Here is an 18,438-nt window from a genome sequence, read left to right as displayed (position 1 = left end):
CGACGGGCCGTATTTCCGTCGGCTAGATAAGCAGTCGGACTGATCAGTCGGCTCCCGTCTCCTCGAGTCGATCGAAAAGTGCCTCCGATGACGAGTTGGTGTGCAGAGGCCTTAATAAGTCTAAATATAAATCCCATCCACAGCGTAAATATAAAAAACGCAAGGGTGTATTGCCAGCAATGGTGTAACAGGTGTAAATTAAGAACGAACAAGAAGCAATCTGTTGGCAGGGGAATATCATAGACAAGGAATATAAATAACCTGAGAAGCAAACTGGCAGGCTGACATTTTCACCTTTTGTCACCATCTTATTTCAAAAGGAAAAAGGTATGTGGAAATTTGAGTCAATTAGTCCGCTTCCATTCAATTACCAGTGTGTCAGAGGAGGGGTGAAATGTTTCTCCTCTGACTCTCCTGTGGATGGGGCAGGATGAGCTGCACTACAAGGAAGGTTTGGAGGGGGGAAGGAAAAGAGGGAGGTAACAGGGGGAGGACAGGCGTGTGGGTGTGTGTATGTTTGTGTATGTGTGGGACTGTCTGGGGAGTCTTGCTGCCTGCTGACCTGGTCATCCATCAGACAGGGTCCATCCATCCCGCCCCTCCTCCCCCACCCAGGGCCCATCAGCGTAACTCTTTGCCAGGTCTGGAATCTCCACATTAATTTCTCATCTGTGGCGCCCTAATGAGCTCCGCCTGCTCGTCCACCTCTGAGACCCTACTGATTATCAGATAGGGGGGCCACCATTTGTCAATGGCAAGAGGTGGCATTTACACTGCTGACCTTGCTGCCAAGGAGAGAGGAATCAAAATGCGGGAGAAAAGAGAAGAGTAGGAAAGAATAGAAAAGAAAAGGAAAGCAATCAACAGCTCTGGAGCGCCACACTGTTTGCCATCACAAGCACTGCCATGTATAAAGATGATCTCTACTCATGGAAGTGAAGGTGAGAGGTGGTATTACACAAATGTCCAAATCTCCATCTCTCTCTGTCCATCCTTCTTTGGTGAAAACTACTTGAGGGGATTGCTAGTTCTTTTTCTTTGTATCTCTGTATGTGTGTGTGTGCGTGTGTGTGGAGGCTCTGGGTTTGCTGCGGTGGTGAGCCTGTGTGCACGCACCTCAGAGGGAGCAGGGATTTGCCGGTTATTGGATGGAGGGGAGCGGTGTAGGTCTGTGACACCCGCTAACCTTGGCCAGGGCTACTGGGACTCTGGGGGTATCCATCACTGTGGCAGCCTCGAGACCCAGACCGGGGGAAAAGCCACAGAAGTTGCCGGGGGAGGGAAAAAAGCTAGTAAAAATTTAATGCACTCCGCAGAGCGGTCATGTCATACTTGGTTATGGAAAATAATCCCAGATGCCTGCAGTGCTAAAATGGAGCTGTAATGTGCTCGCCTCCTAACCCGGCCTGACAGCCATGATGTACGACTACCATTACCGGAAAATATCACTTCAACTAACCCGTGATCCGGCTCCGCTAAGGGTCATATTATCCATGAGGAACAAATTACACTCCCCCAAAGTAAATACAAATTTCCTACACCGACTGGGTACAAAGCACGTAGGGGGGAGGAGGCAGGCGGGAACGTTACCTATGACAACGCTCTGCAGAGTGACAAGGATGATAAAGTACATGACAAATCACTGGCTGACAGGGTACTCTAGTGCAATCAGCCTCAGCCTCGGCCTAGCGAGCACCCACTCAAGCCTGTAAACACTACTCTTTTCCTTTGGAGGGGGCAAAACACATAATCTTTTAACGCTGACAAGTTGCTCTCTCCTTTTTATTACTCATCCTTCCCACTGCGGTGGAAAGAGGGAGGGTTTGGGGGGGAGGAGGAGGATATAAAATGGTTTTATGTACAGTGCTGCCGAGTGATTGAGAAACTCGACTCTTTTGCTGTAATTGCCTGAGGGCAAACACAGCAAAACAATAAAGGAAGAGAAACAGCAAATATATTACCAGTTCAGATCTTTATTTTATGTCAAGGACAAACAGGTTCTCTCGGCTGCTCTAAAGCACCCACTTAGATCCCTCGCCTCCAATAAGAGCAAAGCACAGCAAATTACAGCACTCCGTTGCATTGCCATTAATAAGACGCAAAGCATTTTCAAAATGGCATTTACAGCTTGTGGCTGCTGATAGAGCGAGTAAATAACACTTAGGAAAGGTGTGGCCTCTATAAAAAAAAAAGCCCAAAGGCAAGGGAAAGAGAAATAAAAAGGCTACAGTGTGATAAAGTCCCACAGATTACAGCACAAAGTCATTGTCTTCACAAAAGGCCTAAGTAACACGACTGATGAACAGTTAAGCTGGAAAAAGCACTTGAGCACCAGCAGATACTCATACTAAAATGTTTGACTGGCAGTTTCAAGGTGCCACTTACTAGCAAAAATCACTTAAGCATTAGCAAGTCCAGACAGAGTGAGTGCCTGAGCGCTCTTGACAATATTACAAAAACTGCTAAGACAAGGTGCAGACATTTGCCACTGTTACAGTCTAATCAAAAAAGATTATGTTGAGCGAATGTTTCGGCGCATACATTTTTTAAAAGGAAAAGTAGAATTAAAAAGGCAAGGTGCGTTACATTCATAAAAAAACGTATCCCCAAAGGATTTAAAGAGGTTTTTCAGAGCTGTGGATCAAACACAGGTTGAGGCTAAGGGGATGTTTGACAGCCCCCCTAAAAGGTCTCAGATGGTGGAAAATCTGTTGGCGTTAACTACACCATGAAACAAGGCAATGTTATTGGTGCTTTGGCGGATGCACATGAAAGACACCTGAGGCCATGGAGCTCTTTTCAGTGTGCTTTCCTGCCAGTAAAGCGGAACATCGTAACTGGGAACAAGGCGCACCAAATGAATATGCCAGTTCTCCCTAGCCCTAATAAAAATGACCACCTGATCCTGCCTAGACCCACCAAAAGGTTAGAGAGTGGACAGGATGCATGTAAGATGAGTGGAAGATAGGTCAAGCCACAGGATAGCAACAGACAAACGTGGACATCCTTGATAGCAAAAGCTTTGAGAGGAGGTTTTTGGCTCTTCGGCATTCATTTGTGCTTGCATCCCATTGCGGACTTAAATACCATTATTCCTAAATGGTCCACTGTACAGTATAGGATGAAAAGAAGGCAAATAATCTTGTTTTACACTTGCAACACAATAAGAATGAAATTAGCTGTAAATGGTGAGGCAGAAATGCACTACCTCAGTTTCTATGCGTGTGTGTTTTAGGTCTTTTACACCTCTATTTGATAGGAATAGCTGAAGACAGGAAATGGAAGAAAGGAGAAAGAGGGAGATGAAATGGAGCAAAGGGTCGCAGGCTAGAATCGAACTCGGCCACTGTGGTAAGGCTTAGTACATGGGGTGACACTATCCGGTGTACTACTGGGGCACCTCAGTTTTTGTGGCTGTTTGTGTAGATAAGGAACCAGTCATGTGGAGATATACACGAAGACACAATCAACAACATTTATTATTAAATATTCAACATGCACACAGAAGTATGTCACATTTTTCACACATGCCGTAGACCTTTAAGGCAGAAGAATTCACCTTTTCTTTCTCATTGTCTGAGGTCTGGCGGGACTGCTTTGTACTGGCAGAGAGAAAGGAAGACCGGCAGTAATGGGGGCTTTAGCAGAGAAGCTAATGATAACACATATAGAGCTAATAACACCAGCGTTGTGTGATGAGTGACTACAGTAAGCCTGCCTCCTACCTGTCTCACACTATGCCATTAACATGTCATGTTGGATAGGGCCCATCCTACAGGTCACTTTATAATGAGCAAATGCTCTGACAGTTTCCAACACATGCAGACACACACTCGCACACAAACACACTCGCTGGACTGTGCGCACATAGCCTCTGAGATACGAATAGCTGTCTCTTATCAGAGCCTGGCAGCTCCCGCCGACACGGCAGAGGCCTTCTACACCAGGCAGAACATGATTTCTCCTGGGAACACTTTTTCCATTTCCTGCTTTTGAAGGGAAACTAAATAAGCCACGTTTGTCCTCATCTGAATACATTTGACCCATTAAAACGACTCTGCTCTCCCGTGTTCTTCTCTGCTGCGGTGTTGTAAAGTAGACGTCGCCCACAGAATGCAAATGACAACAGTGGCAGTGGGCGTCGTGTGCCCGGCGCCTGGCAGGAGCAGATAGTGGCAGAGGTGATGTGGACTGAGGAGGGGGTAAAAATGTTGAGTGGTAGCTCCAATTACTCCCTCGCACTGAGGAAGAACACATGAGTCAACCCCTGTCATAGGGGTCCGCTATTTACTAATTCACTCCTCTGTTACTTTAACACACAATTAATCAATGACAGGAAGGTGTAGTTGGCGCTGTTCATCAGGAGCGTAACGTGAGCCAGGGTGAATTAATACAGTCACTGGGGGGATTACAGCTTACCATGCTCTCTCTCTCTTCCTGAAACAAAAAGGAATTGCCACAGAGACAGGAGCAATTTAAATCGACAACACTGAGTAATGACTCAATTTGCTGCACAGTCTAAACACCACAAGCAAATGGTATTACTAAATCATTAGAGTGGATCTAGATCTCTACTTAGAAGTCGTTGGATAATATGGCTGCTCTTAGAATCTATGAGGTGCACTCAAACTGGATATTATAAATGGAGCTGCACTAAATACTATAAACATGGCTAAAAACAAACTTGTAGATACACTTAGATATTGTAATTGATTAAAAATGTGGCAGCCATTATTAAAAAAGTACAACTATACTTTTAAGACCAACAAACAATGTAGCTATAATCGATTGAGATTATAGGAACAGAAATAAGCAATTACTCTTATTGCTTTATTTTATATTAGCAAAAGAATGTCTTAAAAACAGACAGACAGATATACAGATATGAAGAAAGGTAGATAGATAAATATACAGACGCAGTACTTCATACGGTAGATAGGATAGTGAGTGCTAGGCTTTAGGCAAAAGAAAGTCTGCAACCTCAACCCTGGCTGTCACAGCAGTCTCATTTAAATGTCATCTAAATCCTAAAAACCCAGAACAGTTCGATTTAGATTTTGCACATCATTAAGTCATTTATAATTAATGCACAGCTAATTAAGGCTTTCTCAGCAAGTTATTAACAGGATGTTTAATTCTAATTACATTAAATTCTCAGGCTTTAAGAAAGTCTAATATTTGAATCTTATCGAAACCCGATAAAGAAATGATCCAAGCACATTTAATGGTATATGAAAAATCACAGTGAATGGCTGGCTTACCTTGTCATCTTGGTCACTCTCGCTGTCACACTGCAAAAAAACAGGAAAAAAAGACAAAGCTGAAAATGAGGAATAATATGTCTATACCTGTTTTATAACCATCCCTGCTAGGGTTGTATTCAGTTTCAACACATTTGTCAGTGCGATAATCTAATTTACCTTTGTAAATGGCATATCTTATCAGCTTTTTAATGCTGAACTTATCACATACTCATATTCAGTGTCTGAATATCATCAGATCACTTCATTAACTGACACAAGCACTGGAATGTGAAACAAAGCAAATTTCTCATGAGCAGCTGTGTCCTTGTTAACAATGAAACCTATGTGAAATTCAGACGAAGCTGGAATCTCAAAACACTAACCGCCACTAGAATTATAATTCCATGATGTCTGTTCCTGCTTGAGGCTGGGAAGGGAGAAATGACAAGAAGAGGAAGGGAACTTTGTAATGGAGGGAGGAAAAAGTGGTTAGATTTCATTTTTTCTTTCCAATTTCAATTTCAAGGTCCACTTAATTCTTTATCAACTAATTAGTGTGATGCTGGGTGACTGGCGGCCCTCAACGTTGTGCATATGGCTGAGGTGCAGAGAAGCACTGGAGTCGGTAATGAAGAAGGCACTGGGGGGGAATATGGGCAGGGGTTGGCACAGTGAGTGTGTGTGTAGGCGGGGGGACCGGGAGTGCAGGGAGGGGTTGGTGGGTGTCGATTAAAGTAGGGAGGGAGTGAAGGAAGGGGGTGAAATGATTGACAGCCCAGGGAGTGAGCGACAGAAAACCCTGCCGTTTTTTTCTCTCTCTCCCTCTTTTTTTTGCTTCCATCTCTTGTTTTTTGCTGATCTGGGGCCCTGCAGAGCTCAAAGGTAGCTGGCTGGGCTCGTAGCTGGTCTGTTTCTGAGGCTGGACGGTAAAAAGGGGCCTTGCGAGCTCAGCAGGAGCATAGCATCCAATTTACAGGCCTGTCCCACACGGCCCCAGGGGCCGCCCGCGGCACACTGCCATGATGGTCAGCTCCAGCAGCTCATAAATTATGCAGAGGCAATAAACGCACTGGGCAAACACTCCTCAGACGTTTCCCTGCTCTCCATCTCTCTCTCACTCTCTTTCTCCACCACCCACAACATTCCATCCCCCATTTAATACAGTGTGCAGAGAGCCAGCAGCCCTATAGACTGTCAGCTGGAAGAATAAATAAGGGTAATGAAAGACGAGTGTAGATTCTGATTACACTTGAATGTCTGTGTAATACAAAAAGCTGCACACTGTGTGCATTTATGCACGTCTATTCAAGCTTGTGAATAAATAGGCATGTTGGCCATGTATCGCTCTCTCGTGCCGCCTCCCACACAGGACTGACTAATGCAGCGGCAGACAAAATCTGTTGAGCAGTATTAGCCATCTCAACTGCTTCCATGTATTCAGGCCTCTCAGAATGTGACAACAGTAATGCAACCGAGCACTCATTAGCTGCTTCTCTGCCTGTGCACACTACACACCCGGGAACACAGGCATGCAAGGGGTTCAAATAATGGACATCATTTTAGTTTTTCCACTGTGTTGTGATCCATAAAAAACACTGCTAGCCTTTCTTTCTCATGTTCCTTTTTTTTTTTTGCTCTCCCTCCTTTCCCCTGTTCCCTGGCTGTGCAGCCAATTGCTTTGATTGCCAAGATAGAAGCCGGCTGGAATGACTTGCCCTTGCTTGTGAAGCAAATGGAACATGCTAATGGAACTCATCGTATTACCCGATGCAAAAGTGCCATAGCTCATTACTTTAAGATAAAAGGATATCATTGTAGACGGCAAGCAGAATTGACTTTCTGTGCTGCGACTTGATGATGATTTAATCAACTGCTCTCTTTCACTTCTCATCCCCGCGCCTGTCGCTTTCGCAGGTGCCACTAAACGAAGCACTCACACGGCTAGTGGGGGAGAGAAAAGAAAAGAAATTGCTGTCATTATTTTTTTCCCTAGGAATAGAGGTATGCAAATTTCCCAGAGCGACAAAGGGTGGAAAAAAGGGAAAACTTAATAAAATGGAAATACCTTTATAATGAGCAAAGTAAAAAATCCTGAGATCAGGCCTGACAGGCGAGGGCAGGCAATTTTGATTGTCCTTACAGAGCAGACGCCAAAGCTCCCTCGAACTTGCTGCTTAAGTATAGAGCAAAAAGTAACAAATAATAATATCTCTAAAAGATAAAAACACATCTCAGGCATACAAACAAGTCAGAGCTGTCACTCACTGATAAGTGATCATAGTGAACTAATGCGTTGCCTCATGCATAAAGCAACCTGAGACAGGAGAGAGGAATCCCTGCATATCTGGAATATTTTCATTCCTTGTATTTCTACTTACTGATTCTTACATTAGAAACAGAGACGGAAAGCTAGAAAGTCTTGGCTTTGCACTTGGCAGTTAGAAACATCATGAATGATAACTGAGGTATGGCATTGTTTTAGGAGGTAAGCATGAGCTCAAAAATTCAGTTATTGCTACTGACGGGTGAGTATGAATAAATCTGCAAAGCTATGGTTAACTGTAATGTCAAAAACACTTTATACCAATCTTGAGAGGCCATGTCTAATGAAAAGACATGTGTCAGAAGTTTAGAATGAAAAATGAATACATTATACCAAAGAATGAAAAAAACACAACAATGGGGCTATTGAGATCAGTGGAGTTAGCTCTCTGACAGGCTGGGTAGGAAATGGGTCTTATTTAAAGCAACAGCCATGTACAATAAGGAAACCATTAGTCCTGGGAGGGGGCTGACAAAGAAAAGTGATACCCTACCAAGGCCCACTGCTATTTACACAGGACCAGCATTACACTGTACAGCAAGACCCTAGTGTTAAATTTAAGTAACACAGGAATGTCAAACATTAGCTTCAGCTCTAAGAGCTGTTGATGTTGGCCTGTATCCGGAGCACTTCTGATTGCCCCTCTGCTCTCACCCGGGCCTCTCTTTTGGCTGAGTGCTCTTACAAATTTCCCTACGCTCTGTCCAAGCATCAAGCCTTTTGTTTATATTGGTCTGAAATAAGGAGTAAATTATTCTTGTTCTAAATCCTCTCCAGCTGAGAGTAATACTGGCCCAATACAAGGGGAACATAAGGAGCCACGGGCTGAATGCTAAATGATGCTGCTATGCTAGCGTCCGTAGCAGCAGGCCTCATCAAAGTCTCCTGCCAGAGCTACCCGCAGAAAAATGTCTGTACTAAAGAGGTAACCACATCACACGAGCATGCGTGCAAAGCAAGTATGCCATGTTCCCTTTTCCAACATAACCTTCTGGAAATCTACTGGTCCACAAATACTAACAGATGTTAAGTCAATCAAGAAAAAAATGACATGCGTAAATGATATTTCTAAAGGCAAACAGAGTGTGTTTAACAGGCTTATTATAATTCATCCGCCAGTGTAAGTTGTCTATTCAAATATTTTCTTAAATGGCATCTTCTTAAGTCTGGATCTGTGACTGATACGCATTGTCGCCCCCTTGAGTGACATTAGCCTCAGGTTATGCTGGTTCCTATCCACGACCTTAGAATTAATTATAGTTGATATGGGGTTCATTAAAGCACCACGCTGCACAAAGGATTGTGCCTGTTTATCAGCCTGAGCCAGGTTGTCCTGCAGGATGGCTGAAGGGGTTAAAGCCCAGGGAAGAAGCCAACCTGTCTGCATGCCTGGGAGCTGGAAAGACAGCATGAAGGATGGCAGCCATTGCCAGGGTCAGCTCTGACAGTGCCAATTTGATGTGCTGTCGTCAAGGGCTCCTCATTCCCTCCTCCTAACAGCTCCTTCCTGATATAGCTGCGCATCCTGATGGTTTTCTGATGCAAACAGTCACATGGCAAAATGGTTTTCTCGCCTTCCGCTGCATCCTCCTCCATCTGCTGCTGGGGCCTGGGTGCCGCCGACCGCCTGCCTGTCACAGCGTGCGTGGAAATTAGCTGGGGAGGAGGTGCTCGCTTGTGCTAATTACATTTTAATCATTGGAAATGTGTTGGCAAATCAAGCCTTGATTGCCATCTTGGAGCCCAGTGCTCCTCTCTGCAGGTTGGGGATGGGGGTGGGAGAGTGTGGGGGGTTTGTGGGGCTAGAATGTGGCTGAGCCCAGACTCGCCAAGCTGGACGCATCACTCTCAACCACAGCTTGATATGGCGGCATGCCTGGCCTACCACTGGGTAGGGGCTGTGCCACATTATTCATGGGGAATAGAGGAAGACCAGGGTGGCGAAATGGGAATCTGTGCCATGCTTATTCTCAAATCCCCCACTCACACCTCCCATATCCCTCTCTCTTTCTCACCCACACATTACACAGTCTGCTAGTCCCGCCACTGCGAATTGAGGAACAACAAATACAGCCGGGCAGGAGGAGACTGATGAGCTCAGGGTTTGCTACACAGCACCTGCTTCGGCACACAAAGCTGCAGCAGCAGGTCCCGTCACAATACGCTCTCAAATTAGTTTCTTATAACACATAAGTAAAAAAAAAAAAAGAAAAAGAAACCGACTTGGCTACAACAAATTTAGACTTTTTTAGAAAAAATGGGAATAATCTTGAGGTTGGTAACATGACCGCCAGCTTCATGCAGTTTTAAAGGACCAGTGTGTAGGATTTAGTGGCATCTAGCAATGAAACTGGAGACTGTAACCATTTTAATACAGCTCAGACTTCTGAACATGTAGGAGAAACTATGGTGGCCATGAAATTTGCGATAAATGCAAAAGGGCCTACCCAGAGTTAGTTTTTGGTTTGTCCGTTCTGGGCTACTGTAGATACATGGTGGTTCAACAGGGCAGACTTTGTAGAAGAGGACCTGCTCCCGCTGTACATAAAAAACGGCTCATTCTAAGGTAACGAAAACTTCAACAATGATTCTTATTTTCAGGTGATTATACCACTAAATGAAAACATACCCTGTGAATATTATTATTCCATTTCTGCCAATGGATCCTCTTAATGTTACACACTGGACCTTTAGAGCCCCTTTTCCTTAGTCAGTGGTAACCACTGCTCATAATGAAAAAAATTGTGCCAAACACACACTGACTGACTTCATGCTGGACTGAACCTCAAATAAACTCTGGGATTACTTGACTTTAGAAATAAGCCAAGCAGACACACATTTCATAAAAAGGTATCCATAAAAGACAGTTTAGTAAATACACCTAAAGGTTCAGTGAGTGGAAGGAAATTTAACATGACATGCCTGACTGGGACAGATCATTAAAATAAGCAGGGTTCTGTTGCGATGACATCGAACATATAATTTCTACAGCATCTGCTTGATGTCCAACTGTCATATAAAAGTATGGTAGGAAAGAGAAGACCTAAAAAAAACCACAAGGAAAAGAAAACAACAGAGCTTGAGTGTTTGAGACAGTCTATATAGTCACATAAGGCAAAAGCCTCTTTCAGCAGCCAAGAATGTTTCGTCAGGGAGGACCAGACTTCTGTCTGGACTAATATAACCAGGTCTGATCCACATGTGCAGCTTAGGCCAAATGCAGCGGGCCAACATCTGAATGCAATTTCCCCTTCAAATGTAAAACTTTATCCAGAAGATATTCAATTTGACCGCAAACTCTGGATCCCATCACTGGGACAGTGAAGCTAAAGGAAGGATGATGGGGGAGAAAAATTAAGCCTTCCATAAAATAATAAGAACTTTATAGTTTGTGACCTCTGGTTGCAATACTCTGGAGTGCATTCATTTAATATTTTATGTCACTGGACAGTACCCAAACTGACTTACTTTTCTAAACCTGACTCTTTTATTAATAATTCAATATTATGATTAATTCCATATTGCTAAATCTCTAATAATTTACATTATAATAGCGCCAATAATGTAAAATCACAACGTTGGCTCTGAAATGTCTGCATAGGGACTTTATGTTGAGGTGTTAGCAGCGAAGTGACAAGGAGCATTGTCTGAAATGCAGATACACATCCACATTCACACACCTTTGTATGCCTGGGATGAAAATATATTATCAGAAGGCATACCAGTGGTGTATGTGTATGTTGCTTCTGTCTGAGTGTGGAGGAAGAAAGGACATTTAACTCAACTGGAGATGTGGCAGCATACTACTGAAGTGATGCTTGGCAGAAACAGATGTTGCTGCAGGGTAAACCTCTCTGTTGATCAGTCCCATCCACCCACCCAACACACACACAGACACCTGACAAGGACCAGGGTAGGAAGGAAGGAACAGAGAGGTGCAGCACTTTGCTTTCTTAAAAATCCATTTGTTACACAAGCACCAAGTTCAGTATTGCTCCTTCTCGAATCATCTCAGCGCGTTTCTCCCGGCTACAGGCGCCTGGGGGTGGGAAGCATTTACTGGTTATCTGATGGAAATGAAAAAACATAAGACACAGCTGCAGTGTGGGTGTATACACAAACACCCACAAACACACACCTTGCCTCACCCCAACTCTGTACTCTGTTTCCATAAGCCAACAGGGGACTGAGGCACAAAGCAGATGCTGGAATAATCAAAGATTAATAGAAGGATTTTGAGATAATTACATACATCAAATTGCATTGTTTGCACAGTTATGGTGACTCCCCTGAGAAGAGTTCACTTGGTGTATATTTTAAGTACCCCACATGCTAGACATTAACAATGATTTGATTTGGCATCTCCATTACAGCAATCTGGCCACACACATAAACAATTCATTTTAGAGTATTTGTGGAGTGTTCCTAAAGAAGCAGTATTTCCTGCATGTTTTCTGAACAAGAGGAAGTGCTATGATGGGGAGTGCAGAATGCGTGCATAGCACCACGCGTCGACTGTCAAATACCATAAACTGGCACTGTATGCTACTTCAAATTCATACTGTTGTCTTCTAATTCTTTCATCTTCTAATTTTATAAGTAAAATCAATAAATTCTGACTTTCAGTTTAGACAAGATTGGCTTACTTTGTAAAATAGTGATTTATAGTGATAGTGATTTATAGAAGTTTATTATCCTGACTACAGCTCGCCCTATTTTATATCATATGCTATTATCCCTTAAAACACATATCCCTTATGAAATATGATAATATTTCGCACAATGCAGCAATTTTATAGAAAACAATCTCTGTCTGACACCTTTAGTATTACTTGAAACATTCATGGCTTGAATACATGGATGTATGCTTAACAACGGGCTGCAACCCACTGTTGTCAAGAGATATAAACCTCATCTGCTCCCCTCACCTCCCCCTTCCAGTCGTCGTCCCTCCCTCCCTCCCTCCCTCCCTCCACAGTGAGTCATAGCTGAGGGGGGAAAAAACATCAGGATTAGGTTCTGTGCCTCTAATCACTTAACTCCTCACACCTGATGGCACACTATTAACTTTGACTGTCTCCAGTGACCCCGCGGGTCGTTGCCCATCACATCAAGTTTTTATTAGGGAATTTTCCTCATCATTAGCCATGGCCTGGAAACGAGCCATTAATATTCATACTGGCAAACCAAAATGAGGTCCCACTGATTTTCCATCATCCAGGCTATCTGCGCAGCTGCCGCCGTTAACAATCACCCCAGTGCTGCACATTCGCCACGTATCATTATAAGGCTCCATGAAGCTCTTTCTCTGGGTCTGCGATGGCGGGAAGGGGAGCAAGGTGGAGGAGGCTGTGAGGCTTGCAGCCAGCTTTTGCCCGTCTGAGAGAAACTGCCCAGGCTCTGCCAACAATCTGCCTGGAAGTCTTTTACAAAAATACCGGTGCTGTCAATGCTAACAACCCCTGCAGGCTCTGCCAGGGACACAGCTGAGATACATAGAGTTCCCTCACATTAGAGCACATGTTGTTTATCAGAATGTAATGGCAGCTAGGAATGCAATACCTCAAGATCAGTTTTACTTAGACAAGAACTCTGTTATTTTCCAATATATACTAATGTTCTACATAGCTGACTATGGTTTACCATTGCGTAATATACATAGTAATACATCCTGAAGGAAATGCATTATTTTGAAAGGATTTTCCAGGAGCTACTTCTGATGTATCTTCAAAAAAAGAGCATTTAACTCTTTTTATAAAAGCTTCCCATGCATCCAAAATGGCTGCCCATGTTTCCTCAGATTGCAGCTCATTGTCAAAACGATCCACCCTGTTTGTTCCGCTGCCTCTCTGTTACCAGAGGAGGGCATCTCACATCTCTGCTGCCAGCTAGAGCAGGTGCTCAGGCTCCACATGCTGTGAACACAGGCCTGATAAGGTGCTTCAGAGCAACAATGTCCCAGGCATCTCCTGCTGATAAGACTCCTCTCTCTCTTCCCCACTCATCCGAGCTGAGACTAGCTGGCCCTGATGCAGGGGAGGACTTCCTCTGTGTCATGGGTGGAAGCAGCAATTAAGTGGCAACACCCTGACAGGCTGAGATAAACTTCCCCCTTCTGCTCTTACACTATGCCACGCCCCACAGGTGAGAGGTTGATCCCTCAGTGCTCCTCACTGAATTAATCATGAAAATTATATCTGTAAATCAGTTACGGGAGCAAAGGTGTGCAAGGTGACAGTCTACAGTCAGTTTTAACTTTGTGATAAAATTTACGGTGACAGCTTATTTAGTTTACATGTTATATTCATAGTGAACGCTGGATGTCATTAGCTGGGAACTGTTTAGCAACCTGGGTTTGAAAATGGTGTTTTGATTTCATAAACAGATTGCACAGTCAACAACTTTCAGCAGAATGAGGACATAAGGTGAAACACCAAAACAGATGCAGCCGCATCAGCACCGTCTTCCAAATAATTAGAGCTGCAGTGACAAAAACACTTTGTTATTCTCCTACTATGATTTGCTAGCTGTCGCAGTGTACATCTGAGTTGCCTCATTATACAGCAAGTAGTCAAATAAAAGCCGACACCACACACTCCTGTCAAGATTCTGTCTACCGCACATGCAAACAAGCGAAGATGAATAAACATTAGTTGTTGTCTAGGGCTGGTCTTTGAGCCTTGAGGCTCACAAAAATCCGCTTTGTACAAAATAAAAATATTTAATTTGAAAGACTGATGCCAGGCAAAATGAAATTAAAAGGAACCCATGCTAACTGCTAAAACAAATTACTCGCAGCGCGCTAAATTACATTTGCTCCTCCATCAGCGAGATCAAACGAGCCTAGTTTGACTCTCCTGCGCTAATGATTTCCTGCACTCACCTCCTTTTTCATCCCAGGGGTGTTAATAAACACTCAGTCTGGTTTTTTGTTTGTTTGTTTGGTTTATTTATACATTTCCCAGCTCTACGTCTCATCCCGCTCCCTCCCTCTCTCGTTCACTTTGCCCACGCCGGTGGCAGGCTGGGTGAATTAGAGGGATCTAATGTAATCCCAGGGACAGCGGGCTTCTGAAAAACGTGCTCAATTAAAGCAGGATGAGCCCAGTGGGAGCGTCCCTGGTGGAGTGTGGGGTGACTGACGCAGCCCTTTGGTTGGGATTAATTAGCATGCTAAGTGGTAGAGCACGATAGCAGGCTGAAAGCCACAGACCAGCCATCTGACATCCACCACCTCCCACAATACCAGCAGCCCCGTTCTGTCCCTCAAAGCCTGATTTAATCTCCTGACAAAGGCGTACAGGTAAGGACAGAAGCCAGAAATGAGGGGACAAAAGGATGTCTGGGGTAAATGGTAAATGGACCTGTACTTGTATAGCACCTTTTTAGTCTACCGACCACTCAAAGCGCTTTTACACATTCATACACATTCACACACCAATGCACAGCATCAAGAGGTACTCAAGGATACTTCGACATGTGGCGACAGGAGCCGGGGATCGAACCGACAACCTTCCTCTGAGCCACAGTCGCCCCTACATGTAGAGAACATGTTCCATATCTGCACATCTTTTGCTGAGAAAATTACAAATAAAATGTCAACTTTAAAAAGCCTTGTTGATATTTTTGTAGGCTCCTCAATTCTGCTTTTTAAAAATAATTCCAGGTTTTGTCTGTTGCTTTTCAGCAGTAAACAGCCTGTCAACAGGCTGGATCATACCACATTATCACAGGATGACAGAAAGAATTGTAGCTAAACTTGTGCTCAGCTGAAGGATAGCTCCTGGAGTTGACCAAAGATTAGTACAGTAAAAGGACTGCAGTGTTGAGGGTTTTAACTTGCTATGGCTCGTTTTGCTCTGTGAAACCATTAGCAGTATGCAAACATTAAGTCAAACTGTGAGTGGAACTTGGGATTTTTGATCTGTGCTCTAACAGAGTTTCCAGACTTTTGTCAAACTGTAATGTTTTGCAGAGTTTCATGTGTTTTCTGTTTGTTTTCTGTACAGCATAATACCACAGAGCTCATACCTCAAGGCTGTACGCTCATACTGACTGCCCCAGCAGGGGGGTGGTCTTCAGAATGAAAGACTACCCATGGATAAAATGTTTGCCTAGCAATCTGGGACAACTAGTGCAATGTGAACACAATAAAACACCAACATCTGCATCAAATTCACATCTTCTTCTATTCTTTAGCTGGAATGATTTTCTAACTTGTGTACTACACTGCCAACACTCACAGAAATATCTGACTACACAGTATTCTCTGCCAAGGTTCTCATCTTTTAAAAAACTTTGTTCTGTAGCTGAGATTTCAGGGTCAGCTGCTCAAACATCTATGCTTAGTGAATTACTGGTTAGGGAACTCAGCTAACTGCCATTATTTACCCTGTGTTATCAGAGACAAGAGAAAGACACAAATCGCACACAGCTTTTTTGGGAGACTGGTGTCTTGTCAGTGAGTGAGGGTCAGCTGTCATGTGGTGCACTGGTGTTTTTACAGGCCACTGGTTACTGCTACTCTTGTGTGTTGTTATAGTGTCTCTGAATAAGCGATTGTGCTCCAATAAAAACTGACCTACCCTCAGCTCCACTCAAAAGCTTTCAAGCCAACTCAGCACACAATATCCCACATAGTTTATGACAACCCCTCTCTGGGCTTTCTTACAGCCCAAAGACACAGGGAAGGAGAGGGAGTGAGGGAGGGAGAGAAGGGGAGAAAATCACTGGAGTATTTTGTCAGCCGTAATTACTCTCCAATTAAATGGTCAAAATATGGCATTACAGGGCACTTTGTTGTCCAGGCAGCCTGGCTTTGATCAAGTTGCGGCGGAATGTGTTTCGCATTAGAGGCCCCACTATGATGTATGTTTCCTGTCACGACAAGGATAACAGTGAGGTCAGCAGAGCAAGGACCCCCACCCCCCCTTCTCACAGGGAGTACGAAAATAGTGAGGAAGGGAGAAACAAGGTAGAAAAGAAGAGAAGAACAGGGAAGTGGTTCAAAGAGAAAGAGATGGATGACAGACACAAGGTCAACATTTTTATATTCTGCTGACAAAAGTAGCAACAGTGATGATACAAATTCCCAGAGACCTCTTGTAAACTGCTTTTTAGTGTAGGTCATAATTATCAGCCAGCTGTTATATTATATGCAAGTTGGAGACATTTGTGAATTAAGTATATTTTTGAAAATTCACTGTGTAACACAGAAAAATGTGTTCCATTCATTTTTTAACTAGCTTTTTCAAGTTAAAAGCACTTTTATTATAAACAAGAAATGTCCATTAACATCTAGCATTTCTCACCAAAATATGTTGTATGTATCCTTAAGGCTGTATTGACATATTAATATATATATTTTCAAACAGTTCAAACTATTGCTTTTTTTTTTACTTTTACTGGGTAACTGTCCTCTGCATTGTGAGATTGCGTTCATGAAATCACAGCTCTTCAGCGACACTAGTGGTCAAAATCTCCTCAGGGTACATTTAAACAAAGTATATTTTCAGAACAGTGAGAGTACAGGATATGTTAAACATGATATTATCTCTGTGGGCAATGTCATGGTTGAAGTGAACTCTGCGGTTTGCTTCAGTGGTGTGAAGTTGATGGACCATTCATCACTTTAACACACAGCCAAGGTAAGAGACTGCTGCCCTGGAGCACTACAGCTGGCATAATATATTAACACTGAGTGTCCAAGAAAATTACAATGACTTTGAATGCGCTCGTTTTCACCCAATACATTCTCTCTTGGGTTTGGCAGTGCACTGAAACAACCCACTTATCAAAGACGCCCATGTGGGTAAAGAAAAACATTTCACCACATTATCTCTGAGCTGAGCAGAGCTTGCCAGACTTCTGCTGGTCATCTGCTGAGGGCCAGTGAGAGCTCCTCCTGGGGGATATCAGTGGCATCCCAGGCCAGGCATGGCATGTGCTCTTTCCAGGACCCCCCCTCCACCCACCCACCCCCAGGCCCTGCTGCACGTTGGCCTACACTGCGGACACCTGAGCAAGAGTTTCCAGAGTGTAATGTGACCTACCTCACTTTATCTGACCTAGACCACGTTCACACCTTGTCTTTGCCCCAGAGATAACATCTCAAGTACAAGCCTCGACAAACCACAATTTCACATCTTTAATTTTAAGGTAACATGACATGTTCCTGGTTTTGCACCTCCGTTCTCCACCTAATACAAGTTATATATACAACAGATCCCTTAAGATTGTAATCTCCAGTAAATCAAATACACTCCCCTAAATTTACCGTATTTCTTATGTTCAAGTTCTGTATATAATTCACAGCTTTCCTTATAAACTTTTTAAAAGTTTTTTTTGTAACTGGGAATACTAATTGGGAATACTTATTAAAACAACAGTTTCTTGGCAACAAATGTTCCTGCTCTGACATGAAATTATAGCTGATATATCGTGTACACTGTACAGAAATGCTGCTTATTTCTTCCCACATTTTAGTGAGTAAAGGGCAGAAACAACCTCATGTCAGGAGTGTGGAGCAGGAGCTCAGTGTTGTGAGCTAGGTTCTGGCTCTGCTGTGCTCCTGCATTTCCTGCTGACTGACTGATATGGAACTCTGCTGCCAGGGCTTAAATAGCAGCTGTAAGCGTCCAGCTGCTCCCTGCCACGCTCCACTTCTCCCCAGATGGCTCCGAGACGTTCCAGCAGCCTCCGAGGAGCGCTCATGAGGAAAGTGTTATGGAGTGGCTCTCTGAAACACCAGGGAGCATCCCTCACCGCAACCACAGCCACCCCTCCTCTTTCTCCAACCCCCCCGGCCGGACGCCCAAAGCAGAGGGGAGGACTCATTTGCCAACTTACCAACGGGAGGCATCACAGATGGTG

At 43.8% G+C, this 18,438-nt stretch overlaps 1 protein-coding gene across 1 annotated transcript in view; it reads right to left on the bottom strand.

Moving 5' to 3' along the window:
- Positions 1 to 18,438, bottom strand: part of auts2a (activator of transcription and developmental regulator AUTS2 a) — a 292,397-nt gene that overhangs the window by 90,814 nt on the left and 183,145 nt on the right. Inside the window, 1 exon segment of the mRNA XM_035666926.1 lies at positions 5,262 to 5,291. Within this exon segment, the coding sequence (XP_035522819.1) occupies positions 5,262 to 5,291 (30 nt within the window).

This window comes from Morone saxatilis, unplaced genomic scaffold, assembly GCF_004916995.1.
Source record: "Morone saxatilis isolate NCDOM2014 unplaced genomic scaffold, NCSU_SB_2.0 Contig20, whole genome shotgun sequence".
Lineage (NCBI taxonomy): Eukaryota > Metazoa > Chordata > Actinopteri > Moronidae > Morone > Morone saxatilis.
The sequence above is the reverse complement of the archived record's forward strand: the minus strand, read 5'-3'. Positions and strand labels throughout refer to the sequence as shown.